The sequence below is a fragment of the Eurosta solidaginis genome, chromosome 1 (genome assembly GCF_040869045.1).
Source record: "Eurosta solidaginis isolate ZX-2024a chromosome 1, ASM4086904v1, whole genome shotgun sequence".
In the NCBI taxonomy this organism is placed as follows: domain Eukaryota; kingdom Metazoa; phylum Arthropoda; class Insecta; order Diptera; family Tephritidae; genus Eurosta; species Eurosta solidaginis.
Window position 1 is genome coordinate 44,717,332 of NC_090319.1, and position 23,908 is coordinate 44,741,239.

General features: G+C 34.7%; 1 protein-coding gene across 6 annotated transcripts in view; it reads right to left on the reverse strand.

Annotated features, from left to right (window-relative positions):
* Positions 1-23,908, reverse strand: part of js (jiangshi) — a 273,171-nt gene that overhangs the window by 92,511 nt on the left and 156,752 nt on the right. For 3 of the 6 annotated variants that reach the window (XM_067788525.1, XM_067788534.1, XM_067788545.1), the window contains exon 3: positions 22,848-23,162. In XM_067788525.1, coding sequence (XP_067644626.1) covers positions 22,848-22,937 — 90 coding nt within the window. In that variant the 5' untranslated portion in view covers positions 22,938-23,162. Of the gene's footprint in view, positions 1-22,847; positions 23,163-23,270; positions 23,503-23,572; positions 23,611-23,908 lie in introns of those variants that run through there. The other 3 variants (XM_067788553.1, XM_067788561.1, XM_067788568.1) reach the window with 3 other exon arrangements.

Sequence of the window (23,908 nt, forward strand, 5' to 3'; positions counted from 1 at the left end):
TAAAATCTATGCCCCTACCAAATTTCAAAAGGATTGGTAAATTTTTGTTCGACTTATGGCATTAAAAGTATCCTAGACAAATTAAATGAAAAAGGGAGGAGCCACGCCCATTTTGAAAGTTTCTTTTATTTTTGTATTTTGTGGCACCATATCATTACTGGAGTTGAATGTTGACATAATTTACTTATATACTGCAAAGATATTAAATTAAAGTGGGCGTGGTCCTTCTCCGATTTTGCTAATTTTTATTAAGCGTGCATATAGTAATAGGAGTAATGTTCCTGCCAAATTTCATCATGATATCTTCAACGACTGCCAAATTACAACTTGCAAAATTTTTAAATTACCTTCTTTTAAAAGTGGGCGGTTCCACGCCCATTATCCAAAATTTTACTAATTTTCTATTCTGCGTCATAAGTTCAACTCACCTGCCAAGCTTTATCGCTTTATCTGTCTTTGGTAATGAATTATCGCACTTTTTCGTATTTTCGAAATTTTCGATATCGAAAAAGTGGGCGTGGTTATAGTCCGATATCGTTCATTTTAAATAGCGATCTGAGAGGAGTGCTCAGGAACCTATATACCAAATTTCATCAAGATACATCAAAATTTACTCAAGTTATCGTGTTAACGAACGAAGGGACGGACATGGCTCAATAAAATTTTTTTTCGATCCTGATAATTTTGATATATGGAAGTCTAAATATATCTCGATTCATTTATACCTGTCCATCCAACCGTTATCCAATCAACCTCAATATACTCTGTGAGCTCTGCTCAACTGAGTATAAAAAATGTCACTTAGATCCTTTTGGTTCTGAGCCCTTCATATATTTTAATTAAGAAAAACATGAACATAACAAAATGTGTAATTACTTTTTGTACAAATCTCCTAAACGAAGTAAATTTGTTAATATCAGCCATGGGACGATAGTTTTTTACATCAAAACTCTTTTTTTTAGTTAATCTCCCGACATTTTCGATGTGTTTGTTAACATTAGTGCTATATGGAAAATATATCGCATTTGTGACACGGTTTAAAGAACGATTTAAATAATAATACTTGTTATAAGCCTGATAATTTGTTTTAAATTTTTAAGCAAAATTTTATGGAGCGATTCGGGGGCAAAAAGTTTGAAAATAAAAGGCAGCCTATTATGTGTACACATCAGTTGAGCGCTGCCAACGATCATAGTACAAATCTGGATCGTTCCAATGGGATTTGATCGGGATCCAAAGCTGGATGGCTCAATTTTCACGTCCTAAATAATTCCACTCTTAACTTTTCTTTATTTTATGAGTCTTCCAAGCTGTAAATAAAAAGGCGGATGATATATAACAATCTCACGAAATTACAAAGCTTTCAATTTCATATTTTAAACCACATTGTTATTGTTGTTTTGGCCTATATAATCATACTAATCTAAAACTGCCCACATTTGGTTAGCAAACACCGGAAAATGAAATTTCGCAAAATGAACATTTTTTACGCTTTTTTTTGCTTTAATTTATTCCATCAGCCGTGATGATGTACAGTATTTGGTCATATTGGAAACGTGTTGAAAAGAGCAAAGTAATACATATGAAATTAAAGTTTTTATTTTCTGAACTGGTAAATTAATGCAAGGTAGAAGATAAAACAAGTAAGGAAGGCTAAGTTCGGGTGTAACCGAATATTACATACTCAGCTGAGAGCTTTGGAGATAAAATAAGGGAAAATCACAATGTAGGAAAATGAACCGAGGGTAACCCTGGAATGTGTTTGTATGACATGTGTATCAAATGGAAGGTATTAAAGAATATTTTAAGAGGGAGTGGGCCATAGTTCTATAGGTGGACGCCATTTAGGGATATCGCTATAAAGGTGGAACAGGGCTGACTCTAGAATTTGTTTGTACGATATGGGTATCAAATGAAAGGTGTTAATGAGTATTTAAAAAGAGAGTGGCTTTAATTATATAGGTTGACACCTTTTCGAGATATCGCCATAAAGGTGTACCAGGGGTGACTCAAGAATGTGTTTGTACGATATGGGTATCAAATGGAAGGTATTAAAGAGTATTTTAAAACGGAGTGGGCCGTAGTTCTATAGGTAGACGCCTTTTCGAGATATCGCCAAAAAGGTGGACCAGGGGTGACTATAGAAGGTGTTTGTACGATATGGATATCATATGAAAAGTGTTAATTAGTATTTTAAAAAGGCGTGGGCTTAGTTCTATAGGTGGACGCCTTTTCGAGATATCGCCATAAAGGTGGACCAGGGGTGACTCTGCAATTTGTTTGTACGAGGATGTATTAATGAGGATTTTAAAAGGGAGTGGCTCTTAGTAGTATATGTGAAGACGTTTTCGAGATATCGACCAAACTTTGGACCAGAGTGACCCAGAATCACCATATTTCATCCTTTTTTCGTATTTGGTATAGAATTATGGCATTTTTTTCATTTTTCGAAATTTTCGATATCGAAAAAGTGGGCGTGGTCATAATCAGGTTTCGCCCATTTTTAATACCAAGATAAAGTGAGTCGAGATAAGTACGTGAAGTAAGTTTAGTAAAGATGTATCGATTTTTGCTCAAGTTATCGTGTTAACATCCAAGAGGAAGGGCAGACGGTCGACTGTGTATAAAAACTAGGCGTGGCTTGAACCGATTTCACCCCTTTTCACAGAAAACAGTTATCGCCATAGAAGCTATGCCCTTACCAAATTTCACAAGGATTGTTAAATTTTTGTTCGACTTTTGCATTAAAAGTGATCTAGACAAATTAAATGAAAAAGGGCGGAGCCACGCCCATTTTGAAATTTTCTTTTATTTTTGTATTTTGTTGCACCATATCCATGGTTCAATTATATGGTTGGCTCATCTGTAAAGCAACAAAATATGTCTGGTCAAATTGTCAAAATATGTGTATTGGTGTTGGTGCGAATGGTATGGAAAGGAAACATAAAACTTAGCAGTTTTTGTTCAGTTTGGCAATCCGTTCGGCCATGCAATGAAATAAATAAAATCAGCTGATGAGATGAGCCAACCATATAATTGAACCATGACCATATCATTACTGGAGTTGAATGTTGACATAATTTACTTATATACTGTAAAGATATTAAATTTTTTGTTAAAATTTTACTTAAACAATTTTTTTTTTTCGATTTTGTAAATTTTTATTTGGCACACATATAGTAATAGGAGTCAGGTTCCTGCCAATTTTCATCATGATATCTTCAACGACTGCCAAATTACCGCTTGCAAAGCTTTTGAATTACCTTCTTTTAAAAGTAGGTGGTGACACGCCCATTGTCCAAAATTTTACAAATTTTCTATTCTTCGTCATAAGGTAGTTTTGTCGGTCTTCGGTAATGAATTATCGCACTTTTTCGGTTTTTCGAAATTTTCGATATCGAAAAAGTGGGCGCGGTTATCGTCCGATTTCGTTCATTTTAAATATCGATCTGAGATGAGTGCCCAGAAGCTTACATACCAAATTTCATTAAGATACCTCAAAATTTACTTAAGTTATCGTGTTTACGGACGGATTGACATGGCTAAATGAATTTCTTTTTTCGCCCAGATCATTTGGATATATAGAAGTCTATATCTATCTCGATTAGTTTATGCCGTTACGGATTACCGTTATGTGAGCTCTGCTCAGCTGAGTATAAAAAATATTTTAAAACCATAATGCGACAAACTAATCCCTTTGTTTATGACAGAAGTGGATGCATGACACATCTACGGAAGAGCACACTGAAGCCCTTTTTAATAATTTTTACTTTGCTTTTATTAGCTTGGGTTGTATATATGTATGTACGTTTGTTTGTATGTATGTAACGGAATCTTTAAGCATCATTTTCACAAATTCGCTAACTTCCAGAAGTTTTATTAATTTAAAACTTTGCGCACTTATAAAGGAACGATGGCAATGCAATAATTTTAAAGTGATGTAAAATAAGGTCAATTGACACTTTTTAGAATGGCCATTAGGTTAATCGAAACTTTTCACACGTATAAAGGCTCGATGACAATGCAATAATGTGTTGGTGGGGTGACACAAGGTACTTTTATAGCTTATCGGACATGAGGACAATTGACCTTATTACCACTTTTAATGGTTATAAGTTTGATTGAAACTTTGCACACGTATCAAAAACCTATGACAATGCAATAATTTAAAGGTGAGGTGACATAAAATTAACAGAAATAAAGTCAGTTGAACTTATGACCACCTCAAATGGCCAATAGTTATGAAATTTTGCGCACGTAGCAAAGGCCTCATTTCAATCCATCATAAGGTCAATTGGCCATTTAAAGTCGCCATAGAGTCAATTGACTTTAGGGCCCTTCAAAATTTACTGTAGTGACTATTTATAAAATTTTCGTTTCTTTCCATATTTTTACTGAAGTGAGACGCACACGAAAGCAATAACGCTCAGCAGGTTCAATTTTACATTAATTTGTACTAACTTTTTTTACTCGACTTCTCATTGGAGTCAAATAAGAATATAGAAAAATTAGCGCCGCGGATTTTTTATTCCAACTTCTGAGCGTACTGGAAAACATGGAAATTTACAAACAAAATGCGTCGAATTAAAAAATTAAAAATAAATAATAGTTAAAAAAAAAACTAAAATAAACTATGCTTTTATAGCTTACCGAACTAAAAATTAGAAAATAATTTTTAATCACAAAGATTTTATGTTAAATAAGTAGAAGGTGGAATAATTCACCGAAAATAATATACTCAAAATAAAATACCTATAATAAAATTTTAGTTATTCACAGAATTATAAAATTTACCGTTTCCTAATCTTTTTTTCACATAGTTTTGACAGTTTTTCTTTCATTCACCACGCTTTGACTCTTCCTTAACAACATATTAGGGCGTTGAGAAAATTAAATCAGATTTATCTTGCCGACAAATTTATTTGGCAGATAGGTAATCCGCATTTTAACGGGTAGTCTGCAAATAGGTCCTTAATTTTTCGACTTAATCTATCAACATTCCAGATGTAAAACTTTTAGAGGCTTGAAAAGTGTTGAATTGGAAACGCATACCCTTTATTTTGCTCAAGCTAGCTTGATTTCTTATTAACCGTCTTTAAAAAATTTATAGACTCTAGAGCCTCCTTATACTAGAAGCTAAAATGTATTATATTTAAATGGAAAAAAAATTTACCGAATATTCGAGTCAGATTATGATATCTCTATAAAGAGGTACGCTTTTTCAAAATGTCCATTTTCAAACACGTGGAAGCATTCAACCAAAAGTTTCTTTGGTTTATTTGTACTATAATGGAAGTCTAACAAAAAACTTCTGTTAATGTTTTCACACTTAGCAACTAAGTAAATTAAAAAACCACAAAATTTTATTTCTGCTTGACGCACTAAATAAAGCAAATATTTACTTATATAATAGAAAGTTGGATTAGAATTAGCCTCAAATATCAAAACAGTTAAGCAAATACTAAAACTTTTAATTGTTATGAACTCCGGTTCTGTTGTTTTAACAACACAGCAATTAATTATGTTTAATATAAAAAGTTGTTTTTTTTTCTGCTATTAAAACAACAAACAGATTAAATGGAGGAAGTGGCTTATCTATCAACTCAAACATGAGAACTGAGGTGACATAAAGTTAACGGACAAAAGGTCAATTGAAATTATGAGCACCCCAAATGGCCGTAGATTTAAACATTGCACACGCATCAATAATCAATTGATGGGGTGACATAAGGTCAACGGACCTAAGGTCAGTTAACTTTATTACCACTTCAAAGGGGCCATTTGAATTGGTCATAAGGTCAATTGACCATTTAAAGTCGTCATAGAGTCAACAGCTTTTTTTTACTCGACTTCCCATTGGAGTCAGATAAGAATATAGGAAAATTAGCGCCGCGAAATTTTTTATTCCCACATCTGAGCGTACTGGAAAACATGGAAATTTACAAATAATATACGTCGAATTAAAAGTAAATAATAATTTAAAAAAAAACTAAAATAAACTATGCTTTTATAGCTTACCGACCTAAAAAGAAGTAAGGAAGGCTAAGTTCGGGCGTAACCGAACATTACATACTAGCTGAGAGTTTTGGAGACAAAATAAGGGAAAATCAACAAGTAGAAAAATGAACCTAATGTAACCCTGGAATGCGTTTGTATGACATGGGCAAAGAGGAAAAACATAATAAGAGACGTCACTCGTTACTTTGTTTTTTTTTGAACGAGGTGTGCATAAAAATTAATTATCTTTCCAAAAATAACATTTGCATAGGGTGCCTACACGGCATGGATAAATGCGAGACAATTAAAAATGTCCCTCACAGAAAACATTAGACATCAATTTTTTTAATTTCCAGCGAGTGAATCGCCTCTCGTAGCAGACTGGTGGCTCTTATTTATTTATGCTCTTTGACATGAGTATCAAATGGAAGGTACTAAAGAGTATTTTAAAAGGGAGTGAGCCATAGTTCTATAGGTGGACGCCTTTTCGTGATATCGCCATAAAGGTGGACCAGGGGCGACTCAAGAATGTGATTGTACGATATGGGTATCAAATGAAAGGTGTTAATGAGTATTTAAAAAGTGAGTGGCCTTCGTTCTATAGGTGGAAGCCATTTCGGGATATCGCCATAAAGGTGGACAAGGGGTGACTCTAGAATTAGTTTGTACGATATGGGTGTCAAATGAAAAGTGTTAAAGAGTATTTTAAAAGGGAGTGGTGGTAGTTGTGTATGTGAAGGCGTTTTCGGTATATCGACCAAAATGTGTACCAGGGTGACACAGAACATCATCTGTCGATTACCGCTAATTTATTTATGTATGTAATACCACGAACAGTATTCCTGCCACGGTTCCAAGGGCTTTTAGTTTCGCCCTGCAGAACTTTTTTATGTTCTTCTACTTAATATGTTAGGTGTCTCACCCATTTTAAAAAGTTTTTTCTAAAGTTATATTTTGCGTCAATAAACCAATCCAATTACCATGTGTCATCCTTTTTTCATATTTGGTATAGAATTATGGCATTTTTTCATGTTTCGCAATTTTCGATATCGAAAAAGTTGGCGTGGTTATAGTCGGATTTCGGCCATTTTGTGTACCAAGATAAAGAGAGTTCAAATAAATACGTAGACTAAGCTTAGTATAGATATATCGGTTTTTGCTCAAGTTATCGTCTTAACGGCCGAGCGGAAGGACAGACGCTCGACTGTGTATAAAAACTGGGCGTGTCTTCAACCGATTTCGCCCATTTTCACAGCAAACAATTACCGTCATAGATTCTATACTCCTACCAAATTTCACAAGGATTGGTTAATTTTTGTTCGACTTATGGCATTAAAAGTATTCTAGATAAATGAAATGAAAAAGGGCGGAGCCATGCCCATTTTGAAATTTTCTTTTATTTTTGTATTTTGTTGCACAATATAATTACTGTAGTTGAATGTTGACATAATTTACTTATATACTGTAAAGATAATCAATTTTATGTTAAAATTTTAATTTAAAAAAAATTGTTTTTTAAGAGTGGGCGTGTTCTTCATCCTATTTAGCTAATTTTTATTTAGCACATATATAGTAATAGTAGTAACGTTCCTGCCAAATTTCATCATTTTATCTTCAACGACTGTCAAATTACGGCTTTCAAAACTTTCAAATTACCTTCTTTCAAAAGTGGGCGTTACCACGCCCATTGTTCAAAACTTTACTAACTTTCTATTCTACGTCACAAGGTCAAACCACCTACCAAGTTTCATCGCTTTATCCGTCATTGGTAATGAATTATCGCACTTTTTGAATTTTTCGAAATTTTCGATATCGAAAAAGTGGGCGTGGTTATAGTCCGATTCCGTTCATTTTAAGTACCGACCTGAGATGAGTGCCCAGGAACTTACATACAAAATTTCATCAAGATACCTCAAAATTTACTCAAGTTATCGTGTTTACGGACGGACGGACGAACGGACGGACATGGCTAAATAAATTTCTTTTTTCGCCCAGATCATTTTGATATATAGAAGTCTATATCTATCTCGATTAGTTTATGCCATTACGGATTGCCGTTATGCGAACAAAGTTAATATACTCTGTGATCTCTGCTCAGCTGACGCACTAAACAGCTTGACGCACTGAATAAAGCAAATATTTACTGATAAAATCGAAAGTTGGATTAAAATTAGCCTTAAGCCTCAAAACTATTAAGCAAATACTAAAATTTTAAATTGTTATGAACGCCAGTAGTGTTATTTTAACAACAATTAAACAGTAATTAATTATGGTTAAAACTAAAAGCTTGTTTTTTTTCTGATATTAAAAGAACAAACAGATTTATAGGAGGAAGTGGCTTATTTATCAACTCAAATTTGAGAACTAAACGCTTAAACTAATTGAGAGACTTAAAATGGATTAATAAAGTATGGATTAATCTCAGCTTACAATTCTGTAGACATAAAGGTAATACCATGATACAAATATTACAAAGTAAAACCGGTGAGAGGCAAATGACGTTTAAAAATTTTTTTAATTCTCACTGCTCTCACATTTTTATTTTTGTACCCAGCTGTACTTGTACACAACTTGTAACTTAGATTGGATAACGGTTGGTTGTACAGGTATAAAGGAATCAAGATAGATATGTCCATATATCAAAATCATCAGTATCGAAACAAAATTTGATTGAGCCATGTCCGACCGTCCGTCTGTCTGCCCGTTAACATGAAAACTTGAGGATATATTGAGATAACTTCACAAATTTGGTACACGTGCTTATCTGGAACCAGAATAGATTGGTATTGAAAATGAGCGAAATCGGATGATAACCACGCCCACTTTTTATATGTATAACATTTTGGAAAACACAAAAAACCTGATTATTTAGTAAATAATACACATAGAATGTTGAAATTTGACGTGTGGACTGATTTTGAGACTCTTGATAATACCTTGAAAAATTTGTGATAAAATCAATTTTACAAATATTATTAATCATATATGCATATAATGCATTAGACAGAAAAAAAATTTTAAACAGATAACTTTATAAGCAGGCTAACGTGAATAGCCCACATATTTCATTTTCTCCTTGCGGACGGGGCCGCGGGTAAAGGCTAGTATATAAATAAATTAACGGTACCCGACAGATGATGTTCTTACCATGGTCCACATTTTGGTCGATATCTCGAAAACTATGAAGGCGTGGGCTAAGGGCCACTTCCTTTTAAGACCCTCATTAAAACTTTTAGTTTGGTACCCATATCATACAAACATATTATAGAGTCAGCCCTGGTCCACCTTTATGACGATATCTCGAAAAGGTGTCCACCTGGAGAACTAAGGACCACTCCTTTTTAAAATACTCATTAACACCTTTCATTTGATGCCCACATCGTACCAACACATTCTAGAGTCACCCCTGTCCCACCTCTATGGCGATATATCGAAAAGGCGTGCACCAATAGCACTATGGCCCACTCCATTTTAAAATACTCTCTAATACCTTCCATTTGATACACATGTCATACAAACACATTCCAAGGTTACCCTAGATCCATTTTCCTACATGGTGATTTTATTTTGGCTCCAAAGCTCTCAGTTGAGTATGTAATGTTCGGTTACACACCCGAACTTAGCCTTCCTTACTTGTCTTTATTCGTATTCTTTGTACTTTATCTCCCCTTCTGCGCGATTTTCCGTCGACTTCTTTCGGGGTTATTTTTTTTACCTCCTCCTCCTTTTCTATATCTGAATAACTCCTACTTCTATTTCCAGACCTTTAGCGTTTGTTTGAATTTTTTCCTCCGCTGTTCTATATCCTTTCTTCTGTATTCTTATTTTAACTTATGTACCCCAACTCCTTTCCTTCCCTTCTTCTCTCTCCTCCTTTTGCTTTTATTCGTATTTTCTTCTCTTTTCCCTTTTCATATCTGAATAGCTCGTACTTCTTTTCCCATTCCCTTTGCGTTCATTTGAATTTTTTCCTCCGATTTCCTGTATCCTTTCTTCCTTTATTTGTGTTTTCTTCTGCTTTCCTCTTTCTAAGTTTTTATTCTCGTTTTGTTTGCCGGCTTTCTTCCCTCTTTTTCTTTGGTCTTTTCCAATCTTCCTTAATTTTTTTTTCTCCTCTCACTACCCTTTTAAATATATGCATAATATTATTAATCATAAATCAGTCGTTAAACCTATCGTAACAAAATTCGGCATAGAGGCTTTTTTATAAGCAGGGCTCCTCAACCCCTTTGTTTTTGTTTTGCCCTGAATCATAGGCACAGATAGAAATTGACACTTCAAATATAAAAAAATTTTCATAGCACTCCCGTATGCCCTCACATATAATTTCGAATCATATGAAAATGCTCGAATTTCTTATGAAAGTGCCAAGAAAAAGCAATCCCGTATGAAGCTCAGGCACAAGTGTATCATAAACAAATGAACCAAGATCTGGCATTCCGGAATTGTTGTATTTGTAATCGAATTTCAAAAAAAAGTTTGATGACGTAGCGCTTTTGAAGTTTTTCGATTTATTATATTTCTCTCATATTTCGCTGCCAGTGTTCGGAATATTTAAAACTATTACCTGAGTTAACGACAACGCCGGAAAAAAATTAAATTTTCGGAGTATATTTTTTCTTCGTTTTTGAAAGCGGGCGAATAACTGATATGAAATTGTTTTGGTGGCTTGGCAATCCCTTCGATTGTGTTTTTGTCATGAAATTTTTCTGAGCAAAAACTTTATCTGCCTTATCAGATGCACATGGATTCAGCCTAAACCGTGTAGGATGACTAATTAGTGCTCCCATAAGCACACCAAATTCTGGAAGAAAAGTGGGCTCTATCTCCCCGGATATTTATCGAGATTCCTGTAGGGACGATAATGGCGACCTGGTAGCTGACGTACAGAGTGTGGGGGAAGACGAAACCGATACCCCGATTTCTGGTGATGAAAAACACTCTCCGACATCCAACTATGGCGAAGTGAGAATGTCAATATCACGGCTAAAAAATCCCAAGGTGCCAAGTAATGACGCGATACCTACCGGGCTGTTCGAACATGGAGGCGAAGAGTTGGTATAAGATAAAGAATTAAAAAAAAAGTGGGTCTTGCACTAAATGTGGATAAGACGAAATACTTGCTGTCATCGTGGCCTTTGTAGCCACGTCACTGTTGACGGATCTAAATTCGAGACTGTGAAGGATTTCGTCTATTTGCGAAGCAGCATTAAAATCAAAAACAATGTCGGCCTAGAAATCAAACGGAGTATAACTCCTGCCAACAAGTGCTTTAAGCAATTGAAAAGTAAAGTTCTCTCTCGACGAACAAAATTCTCGCTATACAAGTCACTCATCATACCTGTCCTGATGTATGGCTTGGAATCATGGAAGGTGTCGAGAGGAGATGAGATGTCTGTTGGAATATTCGAAAGAAAAGTTCTACGGAAGATTTATAGCCCGATCAGTGATGTCGACGGCGAGTATAGAGGATGTATAATGATGAGCTATATGAGCTGTTAGCAGATACATATGACAATAGTGCAGCGAATAAAAACAGAAAGCTTCGCTAGCTAGGTCATATTATGCGGATGAACGAATTCGCTCCGGCAGTTTGTAAACAGAGGAAAGAGAAGGCCTACACTGAGTTGGGAGAGACAGTTGGAGGAAGCTTTAACCTCGCTTGATGCTCCCAATTGGCGACTGTTATCGCAAACAGGGTTAGCTGACCCAGGGCCGGATTAACCCTCAACGCGGCCGTAGACAACCACCAATTTGAGGGCCCTTTTTCACGTCCGTTCCCTTCTTTATTCGATTAAAAAATACAAACTTATATCTTTCATAAAAATTGTATTGTCAAAATGCAATAATATTAATAAAATTACTCTAAGCTCTATTCTAACAATCCGTGCAAAAACACCCGTTGCAAATCTGCTGTTTCACTTTGCAATGACTTACTCACTGAACGCATAGCAGTCAAAATAGAGTGTCATAAAATCAACATGAAACCAATATCGAATTCATTGCCTTTTATTCATATTCATATTCATATTCATATTTATTGAGTCAATGGCAGAATCCTTACTGACTTGATTTACAAGTTTGCAAATTAACTTAAAACTAAATAACTAAAATTAATTCAAGGATGAGATAAATTTTCTCGATAGTAAAACTCAATCCGTAACTTAAACAAAGGCCTGGGCAATGCAAAGTCAAGATTTAGCATTCTAGAAATTTTATTAAACTCTTCGAGACCTCTTGTGAGAGTGGCAAAGCTAAGGTTCTCAGAACTTCGCCGTAGAATATATTATGAGAGCGTAGAGATCTACTAGGAACTAGAAAATTTAACTGCCCTAACGGAGCTGAGCAATCAATAGTACCAGAGATAATATCGTAAATAAACATTAAATGTTGTACTGAACATCTGACATGCAGTGGCATAACATTTATAAGCATGCAGCTGTTTATATAAGGTGGTAGGGGATTAACAAAATGAAGGGGTAGGAGGGCGAATCGGATGAATTTACGTCGAACCCTTTCAATTCTAGCAGAGTATGTGCTGTAAATGGGATTCCATATGATAGAGGCGTGCTCTAATTTAGATCGCACTAATGAATTATACAATATACTCCTAGTGTATGGGTCCTTAAAATCCTTCGCATAACGCCGTAAAAAAGCTAAATTAGCATACGTTTTTGGTATAAGATAGTTAACATGGTTAACGAAAGTGAACGAAGAGTCGAAAATGACACCAAGATCACGAAATTCTTTGACCGAGGCAAGAGATGTATTAGCGATATAGTATGTTGACGTAAGCGCACTTGTAGATCTAGAAAACGTGATATGCCAACATTTGCTACTGTTAAGTCTCAGATGATTATTAAAATCCCACACATTAAGAGCATCCAAATCTCTCTGTAGGAGCAATGCATCAGATATAGAGGTGATACGCCTAAACAGTTTTAAATCATCTACATAAAGTAAATAATTTGAATGCTTTAAATATAAGCCGACGTCATTAGTAAAGATAACAAATAAGATTTAACCGAGAATACTACCTTGTGGCACCCCAGAGGTTGCCAAGAACTCATACGACCTCATATTCTCGATTTCAACAAATAAAATTCGGTTTGTCAGGTATGACTTTAACCATGACAGAAAAGCTGAATGGAAACCATTGTACTCAAGTTTCTGAAGAAGTATTTTGTGGGACACTGTATCAAACGCCTTAGAGAAATCTGTATATATAGTATCAACTTGATACCCATCCTTAAAAGCAGAAACACAGTATTGCGAAAAAACAGCTAAGTTTGTCACTGTTCAACGACACGCAACAAACCCATGCTGACATGGATCGATTATTCCTTTAATAGCAAAAGCCAACTTCTCCTTCACTACTTTCTCAAACAGTTTTGAACAGGTTGATAGTTTTTATTCGCAATACACGTCACGTTGTTTACAGCCGTTTCTCGCAATTTCTTTTTTGAGTTATAAGCCATCTTTTCATAGGCCGGGTCACATATAATGTCTGCATAATGGCAAAAAAATCGACTGCACAACAACAGCACTTCACAGCATGCTCTCCAACCAAATTAAGGGAATGCGCGGCACAAGGAACATAGATCGCATTCTCATTCAAACTCAATATCTTGCTTGCACACCTTTATACTTCCCGGGAATGTGTAATGAGTTTCCATATTATTGTACTCTACAATTTTGAATATCTAAACCACAGTCTTCAGTAAGAAACTTTAAAGTTTGATTCGCTAGACTTTCACCAGTATGACCGTCCAACCAAAGAAAAGTTGTAAACCTTTTTTATTATTCAATATAATCTCCTTTCACTTCGATACACTTGTTTGCACGCTCATACAATTTGTCAAATAAGGCGGAAATGTCCTCTTTAGGAACCTTGTCTAGTTTGTCGGTCGTCTCCTTTTGAATGCGGTCAGTTGAATTTGAATTTTGGTAGGATTTACAGATCACGTCCGGGCACATACGAACGATGTATTCGCGTCATTTCATCCAATCGTAACTTGCAAACAATCAGCTTATTATACGTATGCTATGAAAACTTCAACCAAAAGATATTAGGTAGTAATAATATTTACTATTAGGAAGTAAGAAAATACTCCGATTGGAATAGCACTGGGTCCATAATGAAACATGTTGTCAAAAGCGTAACGTCACGCCGAGAAAATTTATTTCCCAGCCAACTATGATTTTTTTGCTCTTTCATTTTTTAATGCGGGATCTGTTTATTGGTTCATGCTTGTGTATGATGAAAAAAAATTACACTAACAATTTGACAACTAAAAATTATTCAAAAATATGATAGCACTGAAAAATATTTGTAATCAAAATTGATTTATAAATAAAATTAAAATAATTGTTTTTGTTTTATCGGCCTATTGATAAAGGATTCAAGGTTCAAAACGAGCTCAAGGTCAGAACAATAATTTTTTGTAATGATTATTGTTTTTTTTTTAATTTTTCTATAATTGAAAATTTTTATTTTGTTTTTGGAATAGTAAGTAGAACATTTTTCAGACAACCTGCCATAGCTTTGCAGATAGAGCCATTTCGAAGGGTGCTAAGCCTTCATCATCAGTACGCCTTATGCACGCTCCGCTAACCATTTAGCTATACAGCGGTGTTTGGTTTGACTGATAAATTGCTACTTCTATTCCTCTTTACCAACTATATTTGATCAGCGTTGCGCCATCTGTTGCAAGACACTGATAATGTTGGATTTGTTTATTGTCAATTACTTTGTTTGACATTTAACTTAGCCACGAGTATACTCCACTTGGCGCATACAATCTGGCATCATAATCAGCGTTGAAATTTATTTTTAAATAAATGTCAATTTGTATGACAAAATGTCAAAATAAAATGGAAACAAACAAATGGCAACTCAAAATGTAAACGTCACTTAGAACTTACATAGAAAATCAAAATTCAACAAACTTCTAAGTCAAGTTAAGTGTTGCTAAGTTTTGAGTAATCAGTAACATGCAATGTTCATTTAACAGAACTGTAAGTGACAGTTCTCAGGCCGAGTCAAGTCTATGCTAAGTATCAGTAATGGGCCCTTAAGGCCTACTGATGATGAAGGCTTAGCACCCTTCGAAATGGATCTATCTGTGCAGGTATGGCAGGTTGTCTGAAAATTTTTCTACTTACTATTCCAAAAACAAAATACAGTTTTTCAATTATACAAAAATTTAAAAAAAAGAACAATAATCATTACAAAAAATTATTGCTCTGGCCTTGAGCTCGTTTCGACCTTTGAATCCTAAAACTAAAATATATAACTGACCTCTGCGGTCTGAAATATATGGGACATATGACCAAAGACTATAAGCAAAATTGTACCAAAAGAAAAGGAGCCTCGTCTAACTTCATATGATAATAGTTAATTATCCCCAAGGGAAGTCAGTAACTAGTGATACAAATTTCTGGTTCGGAACTAGACCTAGAGTGCCAAATAAGTACTATTTTGTTAGTAGCTATATTTGAAATTATAAAATCGACAGTTGGGATTTTTATATTTCATGTTTAACATATATTTAAAAATAGGCCACCAACAAAAGTACTGCTACCAGCTTTAACAAGCTATGACTACATATGAGTATGCCTTTTTTTCAACACTATTCCACCAGTTCGGAACTATCGAAAAATGCGATAATATCATACTAGAAGCAACATGTAGAATTTCGCTCCGGTTCGGGGCCAACGAAATATTACCAAGAAAGAACTAGATATCAGCTGTAAAATTTTACACTAGTTCGTAACTTTCCAAAGGGTGCCAATAAAGAACTAGTTCTGAAGTGGAAATTTGTATATATTTGCGGGGACAATTTGCATCGCCAAAGACCTCGCAATGTTAAATTCGCCAGTTGCAAGCTTGCAAAAGAGATAGATGGCGAACTATTAGTGGTTCAGAATGCAAAAGAAGTGCACTATTTTTGAACTAGAGATTCTCTTACGGTGTAGTTTCTGTGATTTTTTATTTTATTTCGGTATATTATTTTTCGTGGTTATGAGACATTTTTAGACTGAATGTGGGAGGAACCATTAAGTAACCCTGCCTATCATTTACTTGTTAAACATTTTATTAAATTCAGGTGATATTTCAGCACCTCAGTAATCTCTTTTGCTAATATATGTAAATTTTAAGACAAATTTAAAACAAACCGCGCTGAGCCCTCTAATTAAGCATTTCAAAAGTTATCAAACTCAATTTCTAATGCAACATTCGCGGCAATCTCGACATTCACTTTTAGTATGATTATTGAAAAGCAAATTACGATGATATATACATATAAAATATGGTACCACAAAAACTGAGGCATAAGTCAATGTAATTTTTCGCAACTTTCAGAATCAAGTTTATTGGCTTTTGAATGTTGACGATATAACTATTTACGTAATATTTTAAGCAAACTTTTTGTAACTTAATGCTTTGAAGAAAAATTAACGAAATTGGTTAAGGACCACGCCCACTTTTATATAAACGATTTTTAAAAGGGTCGTGGGCGAATAAAATAAGCTATATCTTTGCAAAATAGAGCTTTGTATCAGTGGTATTTCATTTCCCAGGAAAAACTTCAAATTTAAAAAATGGGCGTGGCACCGCCCCTTTTATGACTAAGCAATTTTCTATGTTTCGGGATCCATAACTCGAAGAAAAATTAGCTCATAATAGAACCATATGTATATGTATTATTGCGCAGCCTTGTAACACTATTAAGCACACAAAACAAACAAAAACAGCATTTCAAGTGTACAGCTGGGTATGCAGTGTTCGGCTTCACGAACTTAGACTTCCTTACTTGTTTTATTTTGGTTTTGTTTTCATAACAGAAATATAATAAACTGTAATACATTTGGTAATTCTATACGACAGCATGATACTCTTAATAATACACGTCCAAAAATATCAAGAGGTGTATCAAAAGACGCGTTTTGGATCCAGGATCGCGAATCCGAAGGTAAACAATTTTGTTGCGGTTGTTGTAATTTTGATGATTTTGTGGTACCGTCAAGAAAATTGTGAACATAAGTATTTTGCGCAGATATAGTTTTGGTCTCCAAACCGGTGTTGGACCCACTCAAGGTAATTTTTTATAAGCGCGACCAAAGGCCGCCAATACAGAAAGGTGTTCTGCGCAAAAATACTATGGATCCCACCCTGTTTCGGAGCACTCCGGGATAATTTTTCGGTTTTCGTTAATATCTGTTGAACGATCTAAAATTTTTATTTTCCGCCTTCGGGTTATTGTTGTCGAGGTCAATACGAGTCTTTTGACATGTCTCTCGGTATTTTTGGACGCGTATTACCAGTATCATGCTGTCGTATAGAATTACCATATATTTTTGCGTTCTAACATTAATATTAGGATATTTTATCCAAAACGCAATTTTTTATTGGTGGAAATAATTTTTTTTTGGTGGGAAAGAAATCTAAACGGTCAACCGCATTCCAGAAGTTTCAATTCAAAAATTTTATAGTGGTTTCCCGCAAAAAGACGCATCAGGCCACAATCTTCCTCTGAGGAATTTTCTTCACCGAAAATTTGGTGTGATATATGTATATCCGACGAGATTAAGGTCTAGCTTTCCATCCGATTCGAAGGCTACGTATCGTGTATTCGTTTTTCTACGAACTGGTTCACCTAAATACATGTTTTGTACCGACCCAAAACTTTATCTTCTAAGGCGGACGAACTTTTGGTGCCAAGGTAATGCCGAGGGAAAATCAATACAAATTATACAAATTTTCTTAAATATTTTTGATGGATAGGCCAACACACTAGCTCTACACCACGGCGGCAGACTTTGGCCGCTCAGTCGGTAAATTCAGCATCCACGAACTTTCATACCCGAACTGGAAGATGATGTTTAGCTAAGCTGCGAAGAGCTACAGCGTATTTCCTGGCGTTGGGAAGTTATGGGAAGATCTCTACTGGGTTCGGAGAAGAAGGTGGGGGAATACTTTGATCTCTATTGGTGCCCCCTGTTGGCGTCAGTTATCGTGAAACAGGGTTAGCTGGAGTGACTTGTTACGCAACGAGCAACGGTTAAGCGCCAATTAAAAAATGTATCTTCCAACCGCGTCGAAAAGGGCCAAAGCAAACCAAAGAATACCTCCAAGATCATTTTTTTCCGCAGTAGTGAGGACACTTGAAGCTGCTGATCTCTTATAAAGTGAAGTTTCAGCATATTTAAGGGTTAAAGACGTATCAACCTAGTGAAGAAGGATGAATGAAAAATCAATACCACCCCTATCCAACATTCGCTTCTTAATTAGAAGAGGTTAAGAATTAAAGTCTTCTCTTTTGTCCCTTTGCAAAAATAGGACGTGTTGAGGCATCCAATATATTAGTAACTCATTTTTTGCCATATACATAAAACCCGATTTCAAAATTTTCGAAATATTTTTTCACTTATTTCATAAGCATATTATTTTTTTGGCATTTAAAAAAAGTGAAAAATGTCAAACCAAAATTCTTTTTTTTTGTTTTCTTTGGTTTGGCATTTAAACAAAATTTAAGGAAGTGATTTTAAAATTTGTTTAAAAATCATAAAAGAGAGAATGGTTTTACCTTCTAATGTTTTTATCATGGGTAATGCTCATTGTGGATAAGACAAGTGTGATAACTTCTGCATAGATGTCAAAATTACAAATAAATTGGATCACCTGATTTTTTATTACCTATCGCTGTCCCATTCTGTATCTCTTTCTATCACCCGTTGAAGATAGCAGGCGCTATGCGCCGCCATGTTAACACCCTGTCAAAACGCTGCCAAAACGTTTAAAAGTAGCCATATTTAACATTCTCTCAGGCAGCTGACGGACAAGATATCACACTTGTTTTATCCATAATGGTAATACTACTGAGTTAACAAATTAAAATTTCATTATAAACCTACATACGGATATAGAAGATACTATATATAAAAGCAGCCAGCAAACATTCAAAGTCAAAAAGTGTCATAAAAGACACGTAGATCGGAACTTTTGCTTTCATTATGAGCTTATATAATGTTAATTTACCTTATGAGGATTTGAATTGGCTACAAGGTCAATTGACCATTTAAAGTCATCATAGAGTCAATTGACTTTAGGCCCTTCAAAATTTAGTGTAGTGACCATTTCGGGAAATAAAACCATAACCATATTTTTACTGAAGTATGGCGCACACAAGCAATAAAGCTCTGCAGGATCAATTTTACATTAATTTGCGACGGCTTTTTTTACTCGACTTCCCATTGGAGTCAAATAAGAATATAGGAAAATTAGCGTCACGGAATTTTTTATTCCAAATTTTCTCCAGGCGCAAACTTCAATCAGTCAAGGTCTGTCATGCACAAGTAAACATGGAAATTTACAAACAATATACGTCGAATTAAAAAATTAAAAATAAATAATAGTTTAAAAAAAACTTAAATAAACTATGCTATTATAGCTTACCGAACTAAAATTAGAAAATAGTTTTTAATCACAAAGATTTTATTTTACATAAGTAGAAAGTGGAATAATTTAACGAAAATAATATACCCAAATAAAATTACCTACAGTTTTGCCAGCTTTTCTTTCATTCACCGCGCTTTGACTCTTCCTCAACAATATATCAAATATTTAACAGGGCGTTGATAAAATGAAATCGGATTTATCTTCCCGACAAATTTATTTGGCAGATGGTAATCCGCATTTTAATATGTAGTCTAGAAAATAGTCCTTAATTTTTCGACTTAATCTATCAGCATTCCAGGTGTACAATTTTTAGAGGATTGAAAAGAGTTGAGTTGGAAACGCATACCCTTTATTTTGCTCAAGCTGGCCTGATTTCTTATTAACCGTCTTTAAAAAATTTATAAAATCTAGAGCCTCCTTATACTAGAAGCTAAAATGTATTATATTTATATGGAAAACAATTTAACGAATATTTGAGCCGGATTATGATATCTCTATAAAGAAATACTCTTTTTCAAAATGTACGTTTTCAAACACGTGGAAGCATTTAATCAAAAGTTTATTTGGTTTATTTGTACTATAATGGAATTCTAACGAAAGTGTCTATTAATGTTTTTATATGGAAGTCTAACAAAAGGTGTCAATTAATGTTTGCACACTTAGCAAATAAGTAAATTTAAAAAAGAAAAAATTGTATTTTTGCTTGACGCACTAAATAAAGCAAATATTTACTGATAAAATGGAAAGTTGGATTAGAATTAGCCTTAAATCTCAAAACAATTAAGCGAATACTAAAATTTTTAATTGTTATGAACGCCGGTAGTGTTATTTTAACAACAATTAAACAGTAATTAGTTATGGTTAAAACTAAAAAGTTGTTTTTTTTTCTGATATAAAAGAACAAACAGATTAAAAGGAGGAAGTGGCTTATCTATCAACTCAGATTTGAGAACTAAAAGCTTAAGTTAATTGGGACTTAAAATCGATTAATTTAATTCGGATTAATCTTAGCATCTACATCTGTAGACATAAAGGTAATACTACTGAGTTAACAAATTAGAATTTCATTATAAACCTACATGCAGATATAGAAGGTATATATAAAAGCAGCCAGCAAACATTCACAGCCAAAAAAGGGTCATAAAAGACACCAAGATCGTAGTGATTGCACTCATTATGAGCTTATATAAGAGTACGAAATCAGCGCATTTCTCTTCTTGCAATGATCTTCCAGTATGAACTTTATTTCATACATTATGTCTGAAAAGGAGTCCGATCAGACTCCCACAATGCTCATAAACAGATCATAATTTGCTTTTTTATGACTCTTTTCGAAGTCATTTATGTACTTTATATTGGTGATTAGAATTGGCCAGAGCAAGGCGAATTTTGGACGCATGGCATTAAAAATGGGGAAGCATATTCTTCATATTGGTCACTAAACAAGAATTTCGGAGAAAGCCCATAAAAGTAGGCCATACTTACGTCACCTATAATTAAAGACAAAGAGGGCTCTACACACCAACCAGAGCATATTACTGAGGCAGTTTTGTGGTGGCTATGAAAAAAGCACGAAATACTTACATACATTGTTAAAATACCCATCTTAATTTAAAAAATTTGAGAGAAGTGTCCAGGCCAATTTCAATCGCAACACGTTTAAAGATCTCCCACCGGGTTAGGGGTTGTAATATACCTGCGGCGGTATGCCTGCCGTAAAAAGTGACTAAAATACCAAATAGATTCAAGGGGTTATGTAGCGCAACCCTTTCAAAGGGTTGCCAGCGCAATATATAGCTTCTTAAACCCAATTGTCAACCTCACCTATACGTGGTGAATTCTGTTTCATTACCAGCCGAGGCTCTGGCGACCCCGAACTCCTCATGGATCTAGGGGATGGGAGTGCGGTATGTCATAACAAATTGTTCCGGAGATCTTCGGGAAGTGTCCTTATCGCTATAGCAACACGTTAAAACAATGATTTTATTCAAATTTAATATGAAAGCATGATTCAGTCACTAGAGGTTTGCTCGGCTGACAAATTTGTTGACAATTGCAGCCATTTTGCTCCCAAATCGAATTGACATCCATTAACTGTGTTGCTTCTTTGCTATTTTTCGAAATATAATAGCAGTAGAAATAGGAAGCAATCAGTTTACAAATACCCGATAAGTACTGAGCGGCTATAACTACTGAACTCCTTAGAACAATTTTTTTAATTTTATGATGAATTTATTAACTAGGCCATTATCTATTAGTGTGGCCGAACATAGGTAATTTTATGAAAAGTACGGAACAACTGTATGAAAACTTAAACGGAAAAGAGCTTTCCAAATTTTCAGAATAAAAAAGGTAGATACTCCCTGTGAAGCAGAACCACACAAAAGCATAACTCTTCTCTCAAAGTCCAGGACGGAATATACAGTTCTAAGACAATAAGCCATTTTCTTTTATTTTTTTGTCGGTTCATTGCGGCTGCTGCGTGAGTATCACCTTATGTCGCGAAATCGTACTATCTTCAAATATTTTTCAATTATTTCCCATTTCAGGAATTGTCACAAAATATTCAGATAGGTAGTTTTTGAAACATATGTTGAGGTAGTGTGTTTTTGAATAAAATTCTGACGTACAGCGTTCTTCAAACAATTTCTGAAAGAATGACCAAACCAACATAACTCTTTATCAATTTACGAAATATTTAGTACAAAATGAATTAAAAAAATAATAAATGTGAGGCGCGATAACCTCCGAAGAGATCTAAGGCCGAGAGTCTCTTCCAATTTTCGTCGTGCTCTTCTTGATTTTCCCTACAAATTCGCCGGACTACGAACGGCATCTGCAAGGCAGATGAGTTTTCACTGAGAGCTTTTCATGGCAGAAATACACTCGGAGCGCTTGCCAAACACTGCCGAGGGGCGACACCGCTTAGAAAAATTTTCTTCTAATTGAAAAGCCTTATTTCTAAAATTTTGATGCTGCTTTGCCCGGGGTGTGAACCCAGGGCATACGGTGTGGTAGGCGGAGCACGCTACCATCACACCACGGTGGCGGAAACCTGTTGGCATTTACAAATTTATTATCACTACTAATATACTATTAAAGGTACTTTTCTACTACAATTTTCGCTGAACGGAATTGAACTATTCCCCGTTTTCCTTACTTCGTAAAAGCAACCCGTCCAGATTCTTAAGTTTGTGGAGTGTCAAAGCTCAATCATTGGCGAACAAATCTCTATATGCTCATATTTTTGAGGCTCATATTTATCAAATATTTCGGGCCCATATCGGATTCATAATTTATGTGCCCTCCGAGAATGTTTGAGGGGCAGAATATGTGCAATGCATAGTATACATTTATATGTAGTACCTATATATGGTTTCCGACTCACCTGACTTTCGATGCCCGTCAACAAATAACTGCAGCAAATAAACGAAGAAATTAGCACTACTGACCAATTTAGCCAATTATGCCTCCGCATTTTTAACAATTTTCTTTATTTTGGTTTGTTTGTAATATTCTACCAGAGTGTGATTTTTAATTACCGTAATTTGTTAGTGCAAACGAGCTAACAAAAAGTTTCAAAATTCCGTGGTAGGTACCCAATAGATATTTTATTTGTAGGTAAGTTTACACTGTCGTAGAATTACAACTTGTAGTTAGCAATAATATTCCGGAAAATTAATTTGTTACGCAATTTCCATAACTGTAATCAAAAATAAAAATTAATTGAGATCATTAATAAGCATGGAAATAAATTTTAATAGGTACTTTTATTATAATTTAAGCTAAAGAATTGTATAAATAAACATACATACATAAATTTACGCCTTCCTATGTGCATACACATATGTAGAGGGTTTTGCAATTAGGACGTGTTGACAAATGGCAGCTTGTGGTTGAGATTTTGGGGCCTTCCATTGAGTTATCGAGCTCTGGCTCACGATCGAATCTCATTGGGACGATCTGGATCAACTTTGTAAGAGCTGGTAGCACTAATATAAAACATCTGTTTTTTGGTGGTGGTTGTCCACATTCCCTTTTCCCTAACAGTGAAATTTATTTTATTAACGTTTAAATAGTTTCACACGTAAACAAACTATTTATTTTCCTTACATTTTTTTCAAGTTGTAAACTCTTTCCGTGTTTTTGTTTTTAAATATGGCGAAATCTTTTATGTTTACACATATGTACACATATTTATTTCAGTGCTACCAACTCAAAAGTGGTTAGCTGTCAAAAAATCGACTAAAGAAAACAACACGAACAGAACTGCTATACGGATCAGAAATTGAACCAGATAAATATCAGGATCACAACGTTGTTTTTGCATTTGCATGTTAAATTTCTCTCCGTATCTGGTTCAAGCGTCATTGGAAAGTTAATTGTATATATTATACAGTGACATTATCCTATACTTTCGGATATACATACATACATATTGTGAGGAAT